A 16,665-nucleotide genomic window follows, 5' to 3' on the forward strand; every position below is an offset into this window, starting at 1 on the left:
TAGTTCCCTTCCCAGGAATGAAGCCATGCTGCCAAGGGGAAGCGAGTTGTTCAATGACCCCACTGAGTCTGAGCGCTAGAATTTTTGCATATAATTTAGAGTCCGAATTGATAAGGGATATAGGGCGATACGAGGTAAGCTGTTCAGGAGATTTTCCCTTTTTAGGAAAGACGATTAGCTTCCTCCCAAGAAATTAGAGGTATACCATTTAATTGTATCCCGAGAAATAAATCATGTAGAATAGGTATTAATTGATGACTAAGAAGCTTGAATAGCTCAATCGGTATCTTATCGGGACCTGCTGCTTTGCCAGATGCCAATAATGATAATGCGGCATCGACTTCCGTGAGTGTGATTTCTTTTTCAAGATCCTCCTTTGTATCGTCATCTAATAATTTCGTGGGATTACTGAGAAAGTTATTTAAATAGACTTTTGTATCCTCCTCGGAACTTATAGTATCCTCAGTATATAACTTCTGATAATACCTCTGAAACTGAGAGTTGATTTCGGTTGCATGAGTAAAGGTCTGCCCATTTTCTACTATAGTAATGATATCTCTCCTTGCAGTTTTTTGCCGTGTACTAAGTGCTAGTTGTCTGCCCACTTTCTCTCCACTTTCATATATTTGTTTTCTATGTGACTGATATGTCTGGGCAGCTTTCTGGCTAAGTTTGGAATTCAATTCTGATTTCAATATTGCTACCTGCATCATCACATGACTAGTATCTTGTTTTTGTCTAGAGACTGCCCTGGATAGCAGAAGATCTCGCGCAGCATTGCGTAAAATGCAGGGGGTTGTCAAAAAGCTGTCTAAGACATGTACACATATTGGTGAACGAGTAACTGAAATGGAACTAAGGGTGATGGCAGCAGAGAAAGACTCCAGAAAATCACGAGAAGATTAAGCTTCAGGAAACAGAATTGATGGATATCAAATGGAAGCTTGAAGATTTTGAAAATAGGCAACGCCGCAATAATCTTCACATCCTAGGGGTACCGGAGAAAGTTGAGGGAGAGAATATGCGAGCTTTCATTATTAAACTCTTTAGTGAATCTATGCCTGAAATACAGAACTGGAACTGGGAAGTTGAAATCCAACGGGCTCATCGAGTCCCCTTTAATCCACCACCGAAACCAGGGATATATCCACGTGCTGTCTTAGTATATTTTGGTAATTTTTTACTTAGACAAGCGGTGGCAGAGAAAGCGAGACCAGATCGCAAAATAACTTGCAATGGATTTTCCTTCTTTTCAAGACCTGACTTTTGTCACGCAACTGTTGAAAGACGATGGAGGTTGCGAATGATGATCAAATCTTTTCAAGAGAAGGGTGCTTTGGCCTTTTTGAACAACCCTGCTAGCCTTAAGATTGTTCATCGCGGTCAGACAAAGTTTTTTTAGTCGGAGATAAAAGCAAAAGCGTATTTGGACGAAATATCTTAGATAAAATCTCCTTCATTCGGGACATAAGTTTTGATGACCACAAATAATAACTTACATATTACAAGAACTATGAGGGTGCAGGGGAGGGATAGAATGAGATATGTTTTTATTCTTCACCACTTCTCTCGATGCTCTAAGAATGTGCTTTGTTCGATTTAACTGAAGACTGATTAGCATGCTTAGGCATAGATTAGAGATGAACGATAGGATTAATATAGCTATGACATATGCTATGATATGATATGTGATGTAGAATCCTTTTTTCTTTCTTTTTTTCTTTTTCTGTGTTTTTTTCTTTATTTATGGCAAGGTAGCTCAGTAGAAGTGCAGCAACTTCATCACACAGACTCTGGTTGAGTCTGAATGCCTCTGTAAGGGGGGGAAAGGGAAAAGGGGTGGGGAAGTGGGTGGGTCAGAGGGAGGGACAACGGAGAGGGAGGGGGGGCAAGAAGAAGGGGGAGAAGCAGAAAATAGAAAAAAAACAGGCTTAACAGCAGGAACAAAATTAATTTTGGAAAAGATACAGCAGGACATGCATATGGAGTACTATTTGAACAACGCTAATAGACAAAGTTATTACATTAATAATGGGTAAGCTTAGTATACAAACCTGGAATATAGGAGGCTTATTGGCTAGAGACAAACGCTCACGACTGGAGGAATTACTTAAATTACACCCCATAGACATTTTGTGCCTGCAGGAGACCCATATCCCTTGGTGCAAAAGAGCGCTATTAAGTCTTAAAGGATATAATCTAATAGTAGCATCATCTCAAACAACAAATATTAGGGGGGTTGCAATATTGGTTAAAAATGGGCAAGGAACACGCTTTTCATCTGATGCACATGGAAGGTGGGCGATCTCTAAACTAGCAAATGGAATTACGATATGCACTGTTTATGGATCAAATCAGGATGACCCCACAATTTTTGAAACTTTGGAAATAGAACTAGCTATGTAGCAAGGTCCGCTAATTTTCTGTGGTGATTTTAACATTTCTTTGATGCCACCCTTGTCACCATATGCAACTAAACTCAAGTATATAGGCCGGAAACCGAAGGTTTATCGCGCTATTAACAGCCTAATATGTAGCCTTGGGCTAACTGATATCTCGGTGCAGAATAATCCAATAGACCCTGGCTATACTTACTACTCGCATCCCCACCAAAAATATGTACGAATAGATTACATTTTTACTTCTAGAGTAAGCATGGGCGAATTTTGCGAATCTCGCGTTCGCGAATTTTGCGGATTTGCGAACTCGCAATCCGCAAAATCCGCGAATTCTCGCGAATTTGCGGATTTTTTTTTGTGTTTGCGCGGGTTTCTGCCAGTTCGCGAGGGTTTTGTACAATTTCGCAAATTGCGAACTTACCTGTCGGGTCGCAAGTTTCGCGAACTTGTTGTTTCTACGTGTCCAGCCTGTTTGGGACACTCTTCTTCATCTCTGCCACTCTCTGTCACCACTGCCACTCTCTGACTACTCATGCCACCCTCTGGCCCACCCATGCCACCCTCTGTTTCATCACAGCACCCTCTGGTTGTCCAGTCAGTGTACATTATTGTGGCAACGCAAGCACACCTTCCCTGCCTCAAGTGACCTGAATTAATTTGGGGCTGATTAATGTGTCACAGAATATTTTTTTAGCTGGCACCTGCTTCCTTAGTGCTTCCTGATTAGTGATCTTTTGCACTTGCTAAGTGCTTTTCATTGTTGCAAAATTAGTTACAACACCTGCCCTGCCCCAACTGACAATAATGAATTAGGGGCTGATTAATGGATTTGAACTTCCAGCCTGGCTCCTGCTTGTCTCCCTTAGCTATAATTCAGGACCTTTGTGGCATATGTGTAACTATTCTGAGGTTCAGAGCAGGGTCACATAATAGTTGCAACTGGCAACTGAACTCTGGAGGGGCCCCTCAGGAAGCACTACAGGAAATGGCTACTAATGATGAGCCTGAACTTTTGAACCTGGTAAGTAGTTTCAGTTTTGCTAAGATCGTATTTCTGCAATTTTGCGCTTATTCGCGGGGCGCGAAGTTGTACTGGGAAGCCGCGAACTCACGCGAACAGTGCGAGCAGTGCGAGCAAAATCCGCTGCTCGCGGATTTGCAGATTTTGCGGGAGATTCGCGAATCTCGCGGATTGCGAATTTACCGAAAATCCGCAAAATCCGCGAGCGAAACGGATTTTCCGCCCATGCTTATTCTAGAGATTTAACACCTTCTTCACATATAAACAAATTCCCCAAAACAATATCCGATCATAATTCCTTAATACTATTAATTGATTATGATACTAATTATATTCAAAAAACAACATGGCCCTTTGATAGGAAACTACTATGCAACAAAGAATAGATTGATCATATTAAAGTCTGGACTGAGGAATTTTTTAATATGAATCGCTTCAGTACATCAAGAAACATCGTATGGGATACTTACAAAGCTGCTTTAGGGGGGAAACTATTAGCTACCAATCCAAAATTAGGAATAGGGAAAAAAAAGAATATGAAATAAGAATAGCAGCTTTAGCTAAAGCCGAGGAAGAGCATATTCTCAAAATTAGACAAAAACAAGATACTAGTCATGTGATGATTCTACATATTATCCTGATTTCAAGTTGGTTGTGAATTTTCCTTACTGACCCGAAAAAAACAATTACCATATACGACATATATGGTCAATACTCATCTAATTTGCTTGGACTGATTTATGGTAATAATTATTAATTAAGAATAGTATTATTTTAAAATATAACGATAAACCTAAATATAAAGTGATTTAAATTTTTACAGTTTTTTTTAAAGAAATTAGAATTAATTTAAATGAATTCAACTCAGCTTAACAGATTTTGCTGCCTATTTAATAAACAAATATGTTTAGTGTGTGGGGGATCTTTTAAATTATTGTTAATGATTGTTATATTGAGCTAATATACTTAAATTAATTATTTATTACGCATTACATTTGATGAGTTCACATGAAAAAGATTTTTTTTTAGATTTGGGGAAATGAATATTATGATATACAATATGTTCTATATTTTTTTAAAGAATGATAAACCGTTATACCATATCAAGTGCATGTAATATTGTTGTAATCTTCTTTTCCCTCTTTTCTATTTCCTTTGGTACATCCCTGCCACCCCCACCCTTCCTCCCCCTCTTGGACTCTAGAGTGCAACTTAGAATTTTGACAGTGTTCTTCAGTTGAGGAGAGTGGATGGCCAATAAACTAGTTCGGCACCTTACCTCGGTTTCCTGGTGATTCTTTTCTTCCAACAAATATCTTGGTAAACCCTTCCACGGTTGCCATACCAGCATTACAGCAGAAAAAGCTAAGATGGATCCCCAAAGTATTTGCACACTTATATTGCTGGATATCAAAATATTAACTTTGCCTTAGAAGCAATTCTATAGGAATTGTTTAAAGTTTATTTGGTGCATTATTACTTATTCTTCTATATACAGTAGTAAGAAAAATATAGGCTTTACAACTCAACTAGAAGGTTATGTCTCATTTAATTAAACACATCATAGAGGAAGAACTTCTGCTAAGGAGGAGGACATATTGATGTTTAAGATAAAGATGGTTTAGAAAGATGTCCATGGCACCCTGATGATAAGGAAGCTTCAGCTTCATGCTTCATATCTCTGTGCATGAAATGTCACCCCACTTTTAATTTGGAGGCCAGGTTCTGTAAGCTCTTTCAACACCAACATGATAATCTAAATGCCATGTAGCCTTTGTCTATAAAGTTAGTCTTCTAGACATAGTAATCTGTGCCAAATCCAACGCAGAGGTCAAATAAAATGCACACTTTGCCTGAGCTTTTTTCACACCCTTCCACTTCTCCGCCTAGACAACCCAGTTTCACATTGCATCAATGGTTGAACTTGTGAAAGGCATCAGTGGGTCAGTGCTTGAATTAGAACATGTGACATAGCCCTGAATATTCATGGCGGTGAGAGCACGTCAGTAGATATGTTAATGAGTAGGTAGAATCATGACTGTCAAGTCAAGTCAAAATACTTTATTCGGCTACCAAAAGCCATAAAAGCACACAGTTAAAATATATAAAAACATTGGAAGGACTATCAATACATTTAAAGGAAAGAAGTGATATACATGTCTGTTACAGGGGTCCCCATCACACACATATTACATACACAACAATTGATTACATTGGTCAAATTGAGTAAAACACATTATAGAAAGTCATCCAAATATCAGTGCATTCAAACACTCGACCAATAAAATACCATAGCAAATAATGTTTATGAGATGTCTCCATGATTAAGTATTTAAAATATTATAATAATTTCAGAAAAGTATTTAAAAAGGTTGTTATGCAATTCCTACAGGGACATCTTCCTGGATCTCATTTCCCCTAGCAGAAATCTTGCGACCCCAAAGCACACCACAGGGGAGGGTAGCCTTTGTAAAAATAAGAATGACTAATTCTTCTCAGTTGAGTTTCTGGCTGCATCTACACAGCCTAGTATAGGAGCTCACGGGAGTGCTTGCAGAAGGTGTTGGAATCCCTCTATTTTAACCTGGGCTTAATTAGTTATTATTTATTGTTTGAGAAGTGCCCATCCACCTCTGAGCATCTTGAATTTGAGCTATGAAAGCATTATAGAAGACTATATTGCCAATAAGTCTAGGAACTACATCACTTGCAAGGAAATGTCACGCCAGAATGGTAGAAACATTTTAATAATTTTATTAGTCACTCTCTAATGATAAGCTTGTTCCCCTTTTAAAAACCCTTGCTTGGCCCTTTAGAACTTCAGGACTGTCTTGATACTGTAAGAAATGTTTCCATGTACAGATTTGAAAAGGTTTTGTGGTCCCATGATTTAAATCTTTCTGCTCTGATATTAGTTCTGGAAGTGGGCAGTAGTCAGTTGGACCACTGCCTGCTCTTAAAAAACGTTTTCGGCACCATTCATAAAGTGGAAGGGGTCCATTGTAGACCCCTTTCTGTTTGTGAATGGGTTACCACTGACTTGAAGTAGGTTGTAAAATGTGAATGTTTAGCAACCGTATTTTGGTCGCTAAACATTCTTACATACCATTGTGACTCGGTATTAGGAAGGGCACTGTGAACACGCCCCTTTCAAATACTGAATGGGTATGTATTCGCAATTCCAAATTGCGATTCGGTAACATGTTACCCAATTGCATTTTGGGAATAATACATACCAAAAGGCATTTTTTCGGTTACAAGCAGCCTGATTCTGTGAATCGGGCCATTTGCAACCGGAAAAATGATTGATACAACTGGCCCTTAGTCTGATGATTACTACCATTTTGAAAACTCTGTGGACCATTTTTATAAAGTCCACATCTGCGGAGTAGTGTGAACCTAACCAAGGTAATACCTTTCCTCAGCCAATCTGATGAGATTGAAGCATCCAAGTGGCTGTCTATTTACCAAACTGAACAGTTTCAATGTTCTGCAGCCTCCTGGTGGGCATCCCAGGTAAAAAATATATCTGGTTTATTTTTCCCCTGTTTTTGATATTGAACCTTTTCTTTAACAGTTTTCTTTCTGCTATTTTGTTTTGTCCTTTGATCTTTTTCTCACCACTTTTAAAGTATTTTACTTTGTACAATCTTGGCTTTTTAACTAAGGCTAGTGTGGACCTCTGAAGTCTTCATTTCTAAACAATATCCTTCTTTAGTTCTGCTGTTACAAATATACCTAGCACATTGTTTGACGGTTACCTGGCTGTTCTTGCCCAGCAAGCAAAAGGCGGGTTAAAGACCTCTAAAGGAACTCTTTTTTTCCCAGTCGGCATGGACTGTGGGACATTCACAACACGCAAGTTTCTCACAAAAAGACATATTAAGACAGGAGTGTGTTCTCACGTTGGTGCTTATGACAGCGTAGTGCGCATGTCCTCAAACCTTAATGCACAACATGATTATAGGCATTTACAGTGTACTAATATGATCACAAGGCAAACAAAACATACAACAGTGTCTGTGTACTACGTGGTAGATGACTGTAAAACAGAGCCACTGAAGGCCCAACTATTGTTTGAGCATAATATCAGTGGGGAAGGGTCTGGATTTAAAGTAGTAATTTGGAGTATTTTGCATCACAGAGGATTTCCCTATGGACAGTGGGGTATACCGCTATGGGCTGGAACAAGTCCCCAAATATTACAAGCCTGCTCATTCCTTAATGAGACTGTAATGCTCATATAGACATTTAGGTGCACAATGTATTTGTTATTGAGGGTAACATCACCCACTGCAATATACGAGACAACCATGTGCTTCAATCAATGTGTAGCCTAATGCAGAACACCTCACATAATATAAGTAGTAATAATAACAATAATAATAACAACAACAACAATAATAATAATAATAATAATAATAATAATAATAATAATAATAATAATAATAATAATAATAATAATAATAATAATAATAATAATAAATCATAATAATCTTAGTGGCAGTAATGATGTAAAATATAAACATATTATTATTTATGAATAACACCAAGAAAATTAAATAGACAAATAATAATACTAATTAGAGAGGCTTTTTATTACAAGTAGAGTTAAAGTTGAGTAGTACCCTAATGTGAGTTTCCAAATAATTTTTTTAACTTGTGGAGCAACTTTCTGTAAGGAACAAATAGAAACATATTATGCGAAATGGATTTAATAAAAAATCTTTTTTCAAAAGCAGACTCTCCAATATGGGACCATTTCTAGCTAACCTTGCCCAGTCCCTTTGGCTTTCCCCTTATAGTGGATGTGGTCTTACTCTGAAATAAAAAGATTAAAACACATAATACAGTGATTTGTGAGCATGCAATATATATATCAGGGCAGAGCCTGAGGTCCTTGCAAAAAGTTTTGCTTATTACATGTAACGTGTGATGTCTGTAGTCGCCTGTAATGAAGACATGACATAGCTACTCAACTGTAATAACTTATTGCAGTTGAGTTCTGACGTCACAATGCATACATTCAAGGGGTAAAGCAGCATGTAAAGCACAATTAACACTGCAGTTTAAAGTTTTTTCCTTCCTTTGTTCTGTTTTTCTAGATGAACATTGACAATCAGCAAGGAGATATTTATGGATTTTTTTTATTTTTTCCACTCTTTAGTTAGTTGTAGAAAGTTTAGACTCTCTCTGTATGTTTCTTCACATTATGAGCTTAGATTCGTTTTTAAACTTGTATTAAACTAATTTTAATATCTTTTCCCAACAAATATGTAACTGCTTTTTGGTATCTTTAATTTTGCACTAGAGAGTCTACTTTTATGCTTCATGTTTGTAAACATCCTATCTCTTTTATTTGAAGCAGAAAACACACCAAAGGTTTAAGCAATGTTTGTGAAAGGTGATAGTATGTCTATTTATTATAAGGAATAAAATACCCCCAGCTATACATTATAAAGATATTGCAAGTCACCTCGAGGTTCCATGACCTTCAAAATTAACATGGCCTTTGACCTCGTTACTGTATATAGTCACAGAAATTCCTCTGTGGAATGCAATATTCTTCTAAAGTATGGTAGAAGGTATTTATTGTACATATACATTTTTCAGATAGATTGATAAGAAAATAATAATTGTTTGCATGGTGCCTGTCTGAAAACATGTTTATTTGAATAGGAACGTCAATTAAAAAAGAGAGCATTGAATGCATCTAGTGCTACACTGTAAGGTTGTTGCCTCCTCTTGCTCCCACCCTTACATAAGTCGAAAGTCGTCATCTTCAAATCCATGTTCTGCTGGCTGCGGTAGGTCTTGAAACATCTGGAAATAATGTGTCCAGCCATCTATTTTTTTAATAAATTGCCCTTTGACTTTAGCAATCAAAGAGACCTAGCATTGATCTGCATTGAATATGAATGTAATTAGCAGGGTCGACCTCATCATGCTGGTTGTAAATTGAGCCTCACTGGCTCCCAGTAGACACATTTTGTTTAAGCTGTGGATGAAAGCCAACTTTTGCAGTTCGTTTATTTTCACTGTTATGTTGGAGCACATAATTAGGGAAAAGCCATCCGCTGTAATGTGAAGGTAAGTAGAAGTCTTATCTATAAATATCTACTCACCTTATAACTAATTGTTGCTCTGTACACACTTCCTCGTTAGCAAAATATCTGATGGCCTTGCTTGGTTACGTTACACTGCAGAACACAAAAATGTTTAGTTCCAGTTAGTCCAAGTCTAAAGTTAATTAAAAAAAAAGTGAGTTGATTAACAAAGACTTCTCAACAAGCCTTGTAAAGTAATCCGAAAAAATCTGTTTATAACAGTCAACTAGTGTGAGGACGATTGGATTCTTGACTCAATGGAAATATCGCCAAAGAAGAAGAAAAAAACACAAATTTGACTGAAATCAATATTTGCCAATGTTATGGATAGGATATAATACTGCACCATCCAGGTACAATGAGATAAGAATTTCTTGAATACCCAAGAGCTTTATTCCCATTCTGTACACATGTTACAAAAACTTACGGGGTTTGTTTTGCCACTCTCAAAGCCCTCCGTAGGTTTTTTCCCCTCCTTCCGAGAGAGCCTAAAGAGACGGTTTTGCGTGCCTTAATACTTTCTAGGCTCGACTACGCGAACGGACTGTTCTGTGGTCTTCCAGCTTTACTGATCCAACGTCTCCAGGTCATCCAAAATGCGGCCGCAAGGCTTCTGTTCAATCTCCCCATGAGATCTAGTGTCCGTTCCTGTCTCCGTACCCTCCACTGGCTCCCGGTTGCCCACCGGATTATGTTTAAAACTCTTGTCCTGGCCTTTCGCGCGGTCCATCTGACCGGCCCTGTCTACCTGAGAAAAAGGTTTGCCCTGTACATCCCCAATCGATGCCTCCGTTTGGCCAATCAGTGTCAAATGACGGTTCCCAGATTTAAGCACTCCCGATTAGGTGGCCAGTCCATTTCGGTCAGGGCCTCTAGGGCTTGGAATGCTCTCCCTTTCCATCTCAGAGCTGCTCCGACCATTACGGCCTTTAAGAAAGGGCTGAAAACTCATCTGTTTAACATCACTCTCTAACTCTCCTAATTTCTTTCTGACCTCTGAATTTGCCTTACCTTCCGCGCCAGGATACTATTTTAGTAATAGAGCGTGCTACAAAACCCTTTATATCATATCATATCATGTATAGTCCTTCTTTCTTTACGTCATCCGTGCCACATGATGCATGACAGATTTCATTTTAGTCTCCTGTATGTGTGACTCACTGCTTGACGCTTCTAAATCTCAGACATATTGACACTATTTCTGTGCAGAAAGACTGGAGAGGTTGCTGGCTTGCTAATAGTGCCTAATTTGTAAAACTACTCAAGTGCATGGGCCGAAGGTTTGTCTCTAGACCCCCGCTGCCGAATGCTGGAGTTGCCAAATACCTCGGCTGCCTAGTATTTTTACCTCATGCTTCTTTTTTTCCACAGACCTACACTTACTGTGTCTTTGTCTCAATCTCTCAGGTTCTGCTCAGTTCCTTCTTTCTCTCTTTGTCACTGTTTTCCTATATTTCTCTTCTAGGTCGCTAAAAATAAGTGCTGTACCACAAAGGGTATTGATTGTACTCACAATCATTACATTAGGCCTTTACCTTTGGGAATGTAGACAGCTCGTCCCTCAGTATAGGAAAATGGATAAGGCCTGCTACCTTTTTTTCTTGTTTATGCTACTTAATCTGCAGTTTCATGGTGTCCTGCCTGCGGGTGTGTTGTGAACCATCAGAAGTGGTGAGCTCATCTGCAAGACAAGTGAGGGGTGCTAGTCATAATGGCTTTGTCAGTGATGGAGCTGGTTTTGAAAATGGTGCCTTCTGGCAAAGGGAGCCAATGGAGTTCCATCAGGGTGGTGGTGATATGATCTCATGAGTCAGGCCCCTAGCCTTCTGTACAAGCTGCTTGGAGGCAAGGTTGTGAAGTGAATTCTAGTGGCACAGCTTGTGGAGTCATCAAAGTCTCCCAACAAGGTGAAGTTGGCCTTGTTCACAGTCAGACCTGTGACTATTTCAGGGAGCACATCATGAATATGGGCAGATGTGCCAGAAGGCCTGTAACACAAAATCCCAGAGAAATAAAGGTCAGAGTAAGTGAGATTGCAAAAGAGAAGCTTTCACAATTCAAGAGAGTTGAAGGAGTAAAGATGCCCCTAAAGCTGTCTGACGAATACGATAACTTAAAGGCAGGGCTTGGGCTATATCCGGTGAGGAGCCCTTGTGTAGCCATGTCTTAGTAAGAAACAAGATGCTGTTCATTAATATTTCACAATCATTCTGCATCTATTGTGCATTGTTCTGCAGCTGTCTGCAAAGATCTGACAAATTAAACATGAAATTAACATCTGAGTTCATTGTGTCTGAAACAAATTTGATGATGAAGATTTCAAGTTATTCCAACTTGATAACTGATTTCACTGATGACTGACAAGGCAGAACATCAAATGATGTTAATGAATGGTCTAACCAGTGGGCACAACCATACATATGTGGAAGCAGAATTCTCAATAAATAATTCTACAGTTTTAATTAATATTAGAGAGTCACAAATCGAATGTTTTTATTATGTTAAATATAACAGGAATGTTAAGCTTGACATTAAAAGGCTTTGGCCTACCTGTGTTTTCAGAACTGCAAATTTTTAAAACCTGCAAAATGCTGTAGCTGTTACTGACTTGCTTTCTCTCTCCCTGCCTGTGCTCCAAGGAGCCTCGATATTCACCTTCATTGTTAAGTAATTGTACGAAATTCAGCCAGCTATATGGTCTTGCTTGCTCTGTGACATTTGTAAAATGTAATATTTTCAGTTCCTGATGTTCCTAGAGAGAATTAATAAACAGTTATATATAATTGAAGGCCACTTCCTTTAGCCCAGTGGAGATGCTGGCAATATCTCTGAATATGGTATTGTTTTCTGTGTATGGCATAGTACAATAGTACAGTGTATTAATTAGCTATAGAGTAAATTACTTTTTACCATGTTATGTGGTTTTATGCTCTGTTATTGGATAGCTCAATGTAACTTTCCCTGACACTCCATAGTGGTTTCGTAGTTGCATAGGAACTTTCCATTTGGGAGAGGAGCCAAGATTGGCCCTTGATCCGCTTGGAGGCAGACTTCACTTCAAGCCTTTCATTGACCTAAACTTAGAATCATTTTCATGTTTTCTTCTCTCCTGCATTTATTTAACATCCCTTATGACAAATGCTCTTTGGTTTTCATTTGACTCATGCTAGATTGCATTAGGTTCTAGCTATTGATTAGGTTAGGGCTTAGTTTCTTCCCCCAATGATATTTTACATTTATTTGGATTATGAGCATTTTGGATTGATGGAGGATTGATGAACCAGCCCCATTTAGCCTTCTCTATTGACTTAATAATTTTTAATAAACCTTCATAGTAGGTGCTTTGTGTCCTGTCATGTGTAGACTTTTCTGAGTAGATTTCCTTTTGTATCTGTGTAAATTATATAATTAAGTTTAGGGCTCTCATCTCTGACAAAAAATCACAGATAGCTTCAAACTATCAATCAGCCTTTTGATGTAAAAAAAACTTTGACTCATAATTAGTCCAGATTGTTGTTTCAAAAGAATTGATGACATGTTTAGAGGTGAATGTCTTTGGTGTTCCACAGTTAATACTGAAATCACCCAATTAGAAGTTGTAGAGAGAGAAGATCTGCTGCTGGCGATATATTGTACGATTTATGCCATGATCTTTTATGCTGTTTAAGTGGCCAATACAAACTGTAAAAGAAAGTAGTTTCCTTAAGTGAAGATGTTTTTGAGGATAAGTTAATAACATCAAACAATGAGAGCATCAGAATTTGTGTTTTGGAGCATATCAGCAAGACCTGACAGTTGAGTGAAATGCCACCTCTTGCTGTGTGTTTTTGTTCCCTTTAACAATGCTTTGGGAATGAATAAGTCCACAATCCCCTGAGGCCTGTTAATCCAAGATTCTGCCAAGTATGACAGAGTTGAGAGATATTGTCAGCTGTATCTTACAATATCCACAATATATTTGACTGATCTACAATTGTGAAGTATTTGGGAAGGGGTCCTGGAGTCAGCTCCTCAGACCTACAAGGCAAGCATGGAGGCACAGTGCATTTGCAATTCTTTATTCTTCTTAGTTACAGTTTGCACATTGTCCCTATATAATGTGCATGGTGAGCCGGTACAGTTTATACAAACCCAGCTATAAATTGTGGAATGTTCTTTGGACATTCCATTAGACCACATCAGACAGAACAATTTCTAGCATATAGTTGGATATCACCATGCTCCCACTAACACTTTTCATCAAAAACACTTCATACAAACAACCTTTAATATAATCCGTGGAAACACTACAACAGGGCACACATGTTTTCTCTGGTGCAATATTCTAAACTATGAATTTTGCAGGTTTGAATGGTAAACAAGCGTTTTTTCTTGTTGCAAGCTGCAAAACTCGAATTGTTGGTCTACACAGATTTACCAAATATTTTCTGATAATATTTATGAAAGAAAAGGCCTTTGGGTTTGTTATCCCAATTCTGGCAGGCAGGAGTATTTTTTACCGGAATCAGGACAAGGGAACCAAAGCAACCCTGGCATCAATGCTGAAACCAGACCCGCTGCTTTCTTTTCCTTTCTGTATCTCACTCAATAAATCCATTCTCTCTCTCTCTCCTTTTCTCCACTATCTCTGAGGATCCATCTCTCTCCCTTTCAAGACCACCCCCACAAGTTCCTACCTTCTGCAATTACCCTTTAAGAGCTTTGGAAGCGGCCCTGGACTTTCAGAATCAGCCTCCAATGGCTTGAGCACACCAGGGAAATACCTGATGGAAAAAAGTCCTGTCCAACCCGAATGATGCCATGAGTGGGTCACAGACAAGGGTCCTAGGTGTCTAGTGGTTCTGATTTACTACTAGCACAAGCAAAATCAGGCCTCGCCCAGGGTGGCTGGAAGATTTTTAAGGAGACGACTATGAGTTTTAGGGCACAAAAGATAGGAACATATCAATGTAACTCATTGTTGTTTGTCCCTTAACGTACCTCAATACGATGAAAAACAAGAAAGTCAGTAATTTCTGGGTTAAGCTTTAAAATGTCTTTGAGGTAAATCAATATTGAGAAAATACTTAAAATGTCCACAAGTTAAGAGTAATTTTTAAAAACCTTTAGCGAAGACTGTTGAACTAAAACATATTTTAATAGGCACTCCGACAAGTGTGAAAGTTGAAGGGACTCGCAAGATAGGAAGACCAATGGCTAAAGGCCAAACCCAAAGTAAACCTCATTTGTGAACTCGACATGAGAGGATTGTAGACAATAGCAAAGCATTTGGTTTTTGTCTCTTATGTAGCAAGATGTAATGATCGCAAGAAGTCTTATCTCTAACAAACAACGTTTTCTCTTGGTTAGGGAGTTGAAACGGGCTCCGTGCCAACCTCCTTTGTACGTCTTCTTTAGCAAGAATAATCAGGAACAACACAAGGCAACATTTAAGGGGTGGCTCAACTGGATCACACACCTGAGAGGAGCAGACAGAATATCACTACGGAACTCACCCTGGAGACCAGCAACCAGGGGCATGTGGGCAACACTCGAGGAGTACTTGGGCCACTTCGAACCCCCATGAGGAGAACCAAAAGAAGGGCCTGCCCCATAAGGCATTCTATTGCTGGATAAGAGGGAACCGCAGTCAACAGCTCTCCATGTGAAGTTATCGTTTCTTCACTTCTTTCCTTTTCTGCTCTTTCTTTCACCACTCCACTCTCTATCATAGTAGGACAGGCTAAAAGGGGTCATCCGACCTTGTAGACAACTTACCGGTATAATCGCATGTAAACCTAGAGTGTGATGACACCCAGCGAAGTGTAAGCAATGCTAAATGTATATGTAAAAAAAAAAATCTTTAATAAAATACTTTGAAGAAAAAAAAAAGAACACTCCTCCAGGCACAAATCATGCCATATTTACAAGTAATGCATACACAGAAACGATGCCTTAGAGAAATTATCTTTGTAACCTTTACTTCACAGTTCACAATGTTTAATTTCAGGACCTTGATCGTCAATTAGATTCCCATGGATTAATATTTATCTAACCGTAAGAAGCTTGCCTGGCCAAAGGGTGCCCACTGGCAAATCTAGTAAATGCAGTACATTTATTGTATGAGGATAAAAATAATAATTTATTTTCCACTGAAAATAAACTATTGTGCAAATACAATAAAATTATAAAACACAAGTTTTTAAAATCTAAATTACCTTGATACTTTATTCATGCATATCCAATATCACCAACAATCCCCTGTTTTCAAAAACATGATCACCCTAGTTACCACCTTGATGTTTCGTTTTCGATGCACTAATGCTTTAAAACATTATGACAAACAGATTAAATACACCTTCCCAAAAAGTAAAAATGTAAGGCCTATACTTACGCATATATTTTTTCTAAAATATACAAGCAAGTATCTGGCAGAACAACATACCTGACTTTCATTATTCTCAAGATAACTTGAAAGAACACATATTTCTAGGGAACAAATTCAGTTATTTGAGCAGTGAGAAATGTCATGTACAAACGCACAGAAAGTATTTACTAGGGAAAATATGATCAAATTATTCTTTCTGTGAATGGCTAGGCATATATTTACCTAGCTCAAGGGGCAGCGCCTCACTTTCTCTATCCTTTACCTCAGTGCTTTAATTATTCAGCCTGTGATTGAAAAACACATTTTGAATCATCACAGTATAAAGCCTGTGACAATTTATTATCTATTGTTGTATCACAGGTTGAATAAATGGAGCACTGTAAGAGGGCATTCTTAGGGTACTTGATAGCCCATGCTTGAATCCACCTCAGTTCCACCTCATCCTTTGTTACAGGATCTGTGGACTCTTGGTCACAATGAGACATTTTCTGGCGGCCATGTAGGGTGCAGTTACTCTGTGTAAATTGAGTACTCGGATCATGGAAACTAATGTGTATTTTCTCTTCTTTTCCAACCCACAGCTGTACAGAATGAGCGGGACAGGATCAGCATCCGAAGGAACAGCTATGAGGACAACGGCTCCCTATCCATCAGTGTTTTGGCCCAGGCTGAGGCCATGGCGCATCAGGTAGGAGGCTTTGTCCATTGCTTTACGACTTGTTATAAATGAAGGGCCCAGTGTAGCCACGCAGAGATGTTTTTGAAAAGCCT

General features: G+C 38.6%; 1 protein-coding gene across 2 annotated transcripts in view; it reads left to right on the forward strand.

Moving 5' to 3' along the window:
- The window catches only part of LOC147677969 (hepatocyte nuclear factor 4-beta-like), a 365,167-nt gene that overhangs the window by 196,996 nt on the left and 151,506 nt on the right, over positions 1–16,665 (forward strand). For both annotated transcript variants that reach the window (XR_015302470.1, XM_086945850.1), the window contains exon 4: positions 16,476–16,582. Coding sequence is in view for 1 of the 2 variants with exons in the window: in XM_086945850.1 (XP_086801976.1) it covers positions 16,476–16,582 (107 nt within the window). In the remaining variant the exon portion in view is untranslated. The remainder of the gene's footprint in view (positions 1–16,475; positions 16,583–16,665) is intronic.

Source organism: Lissotriton vulgaris, chromosome 12, assembly GCF_964263255.1.
Source record: "Lissotriton vulgaris chromosome 12, aLisVul1.2, whole genome shotgun sequence".
In the NCBI taxonomy this organism is placed as follows: Eukaryota; Metazoa; Chordata; class Amphibia; order Caudata; family Salamandridae; genus Lissotriton; species Lissotriton vulgaris.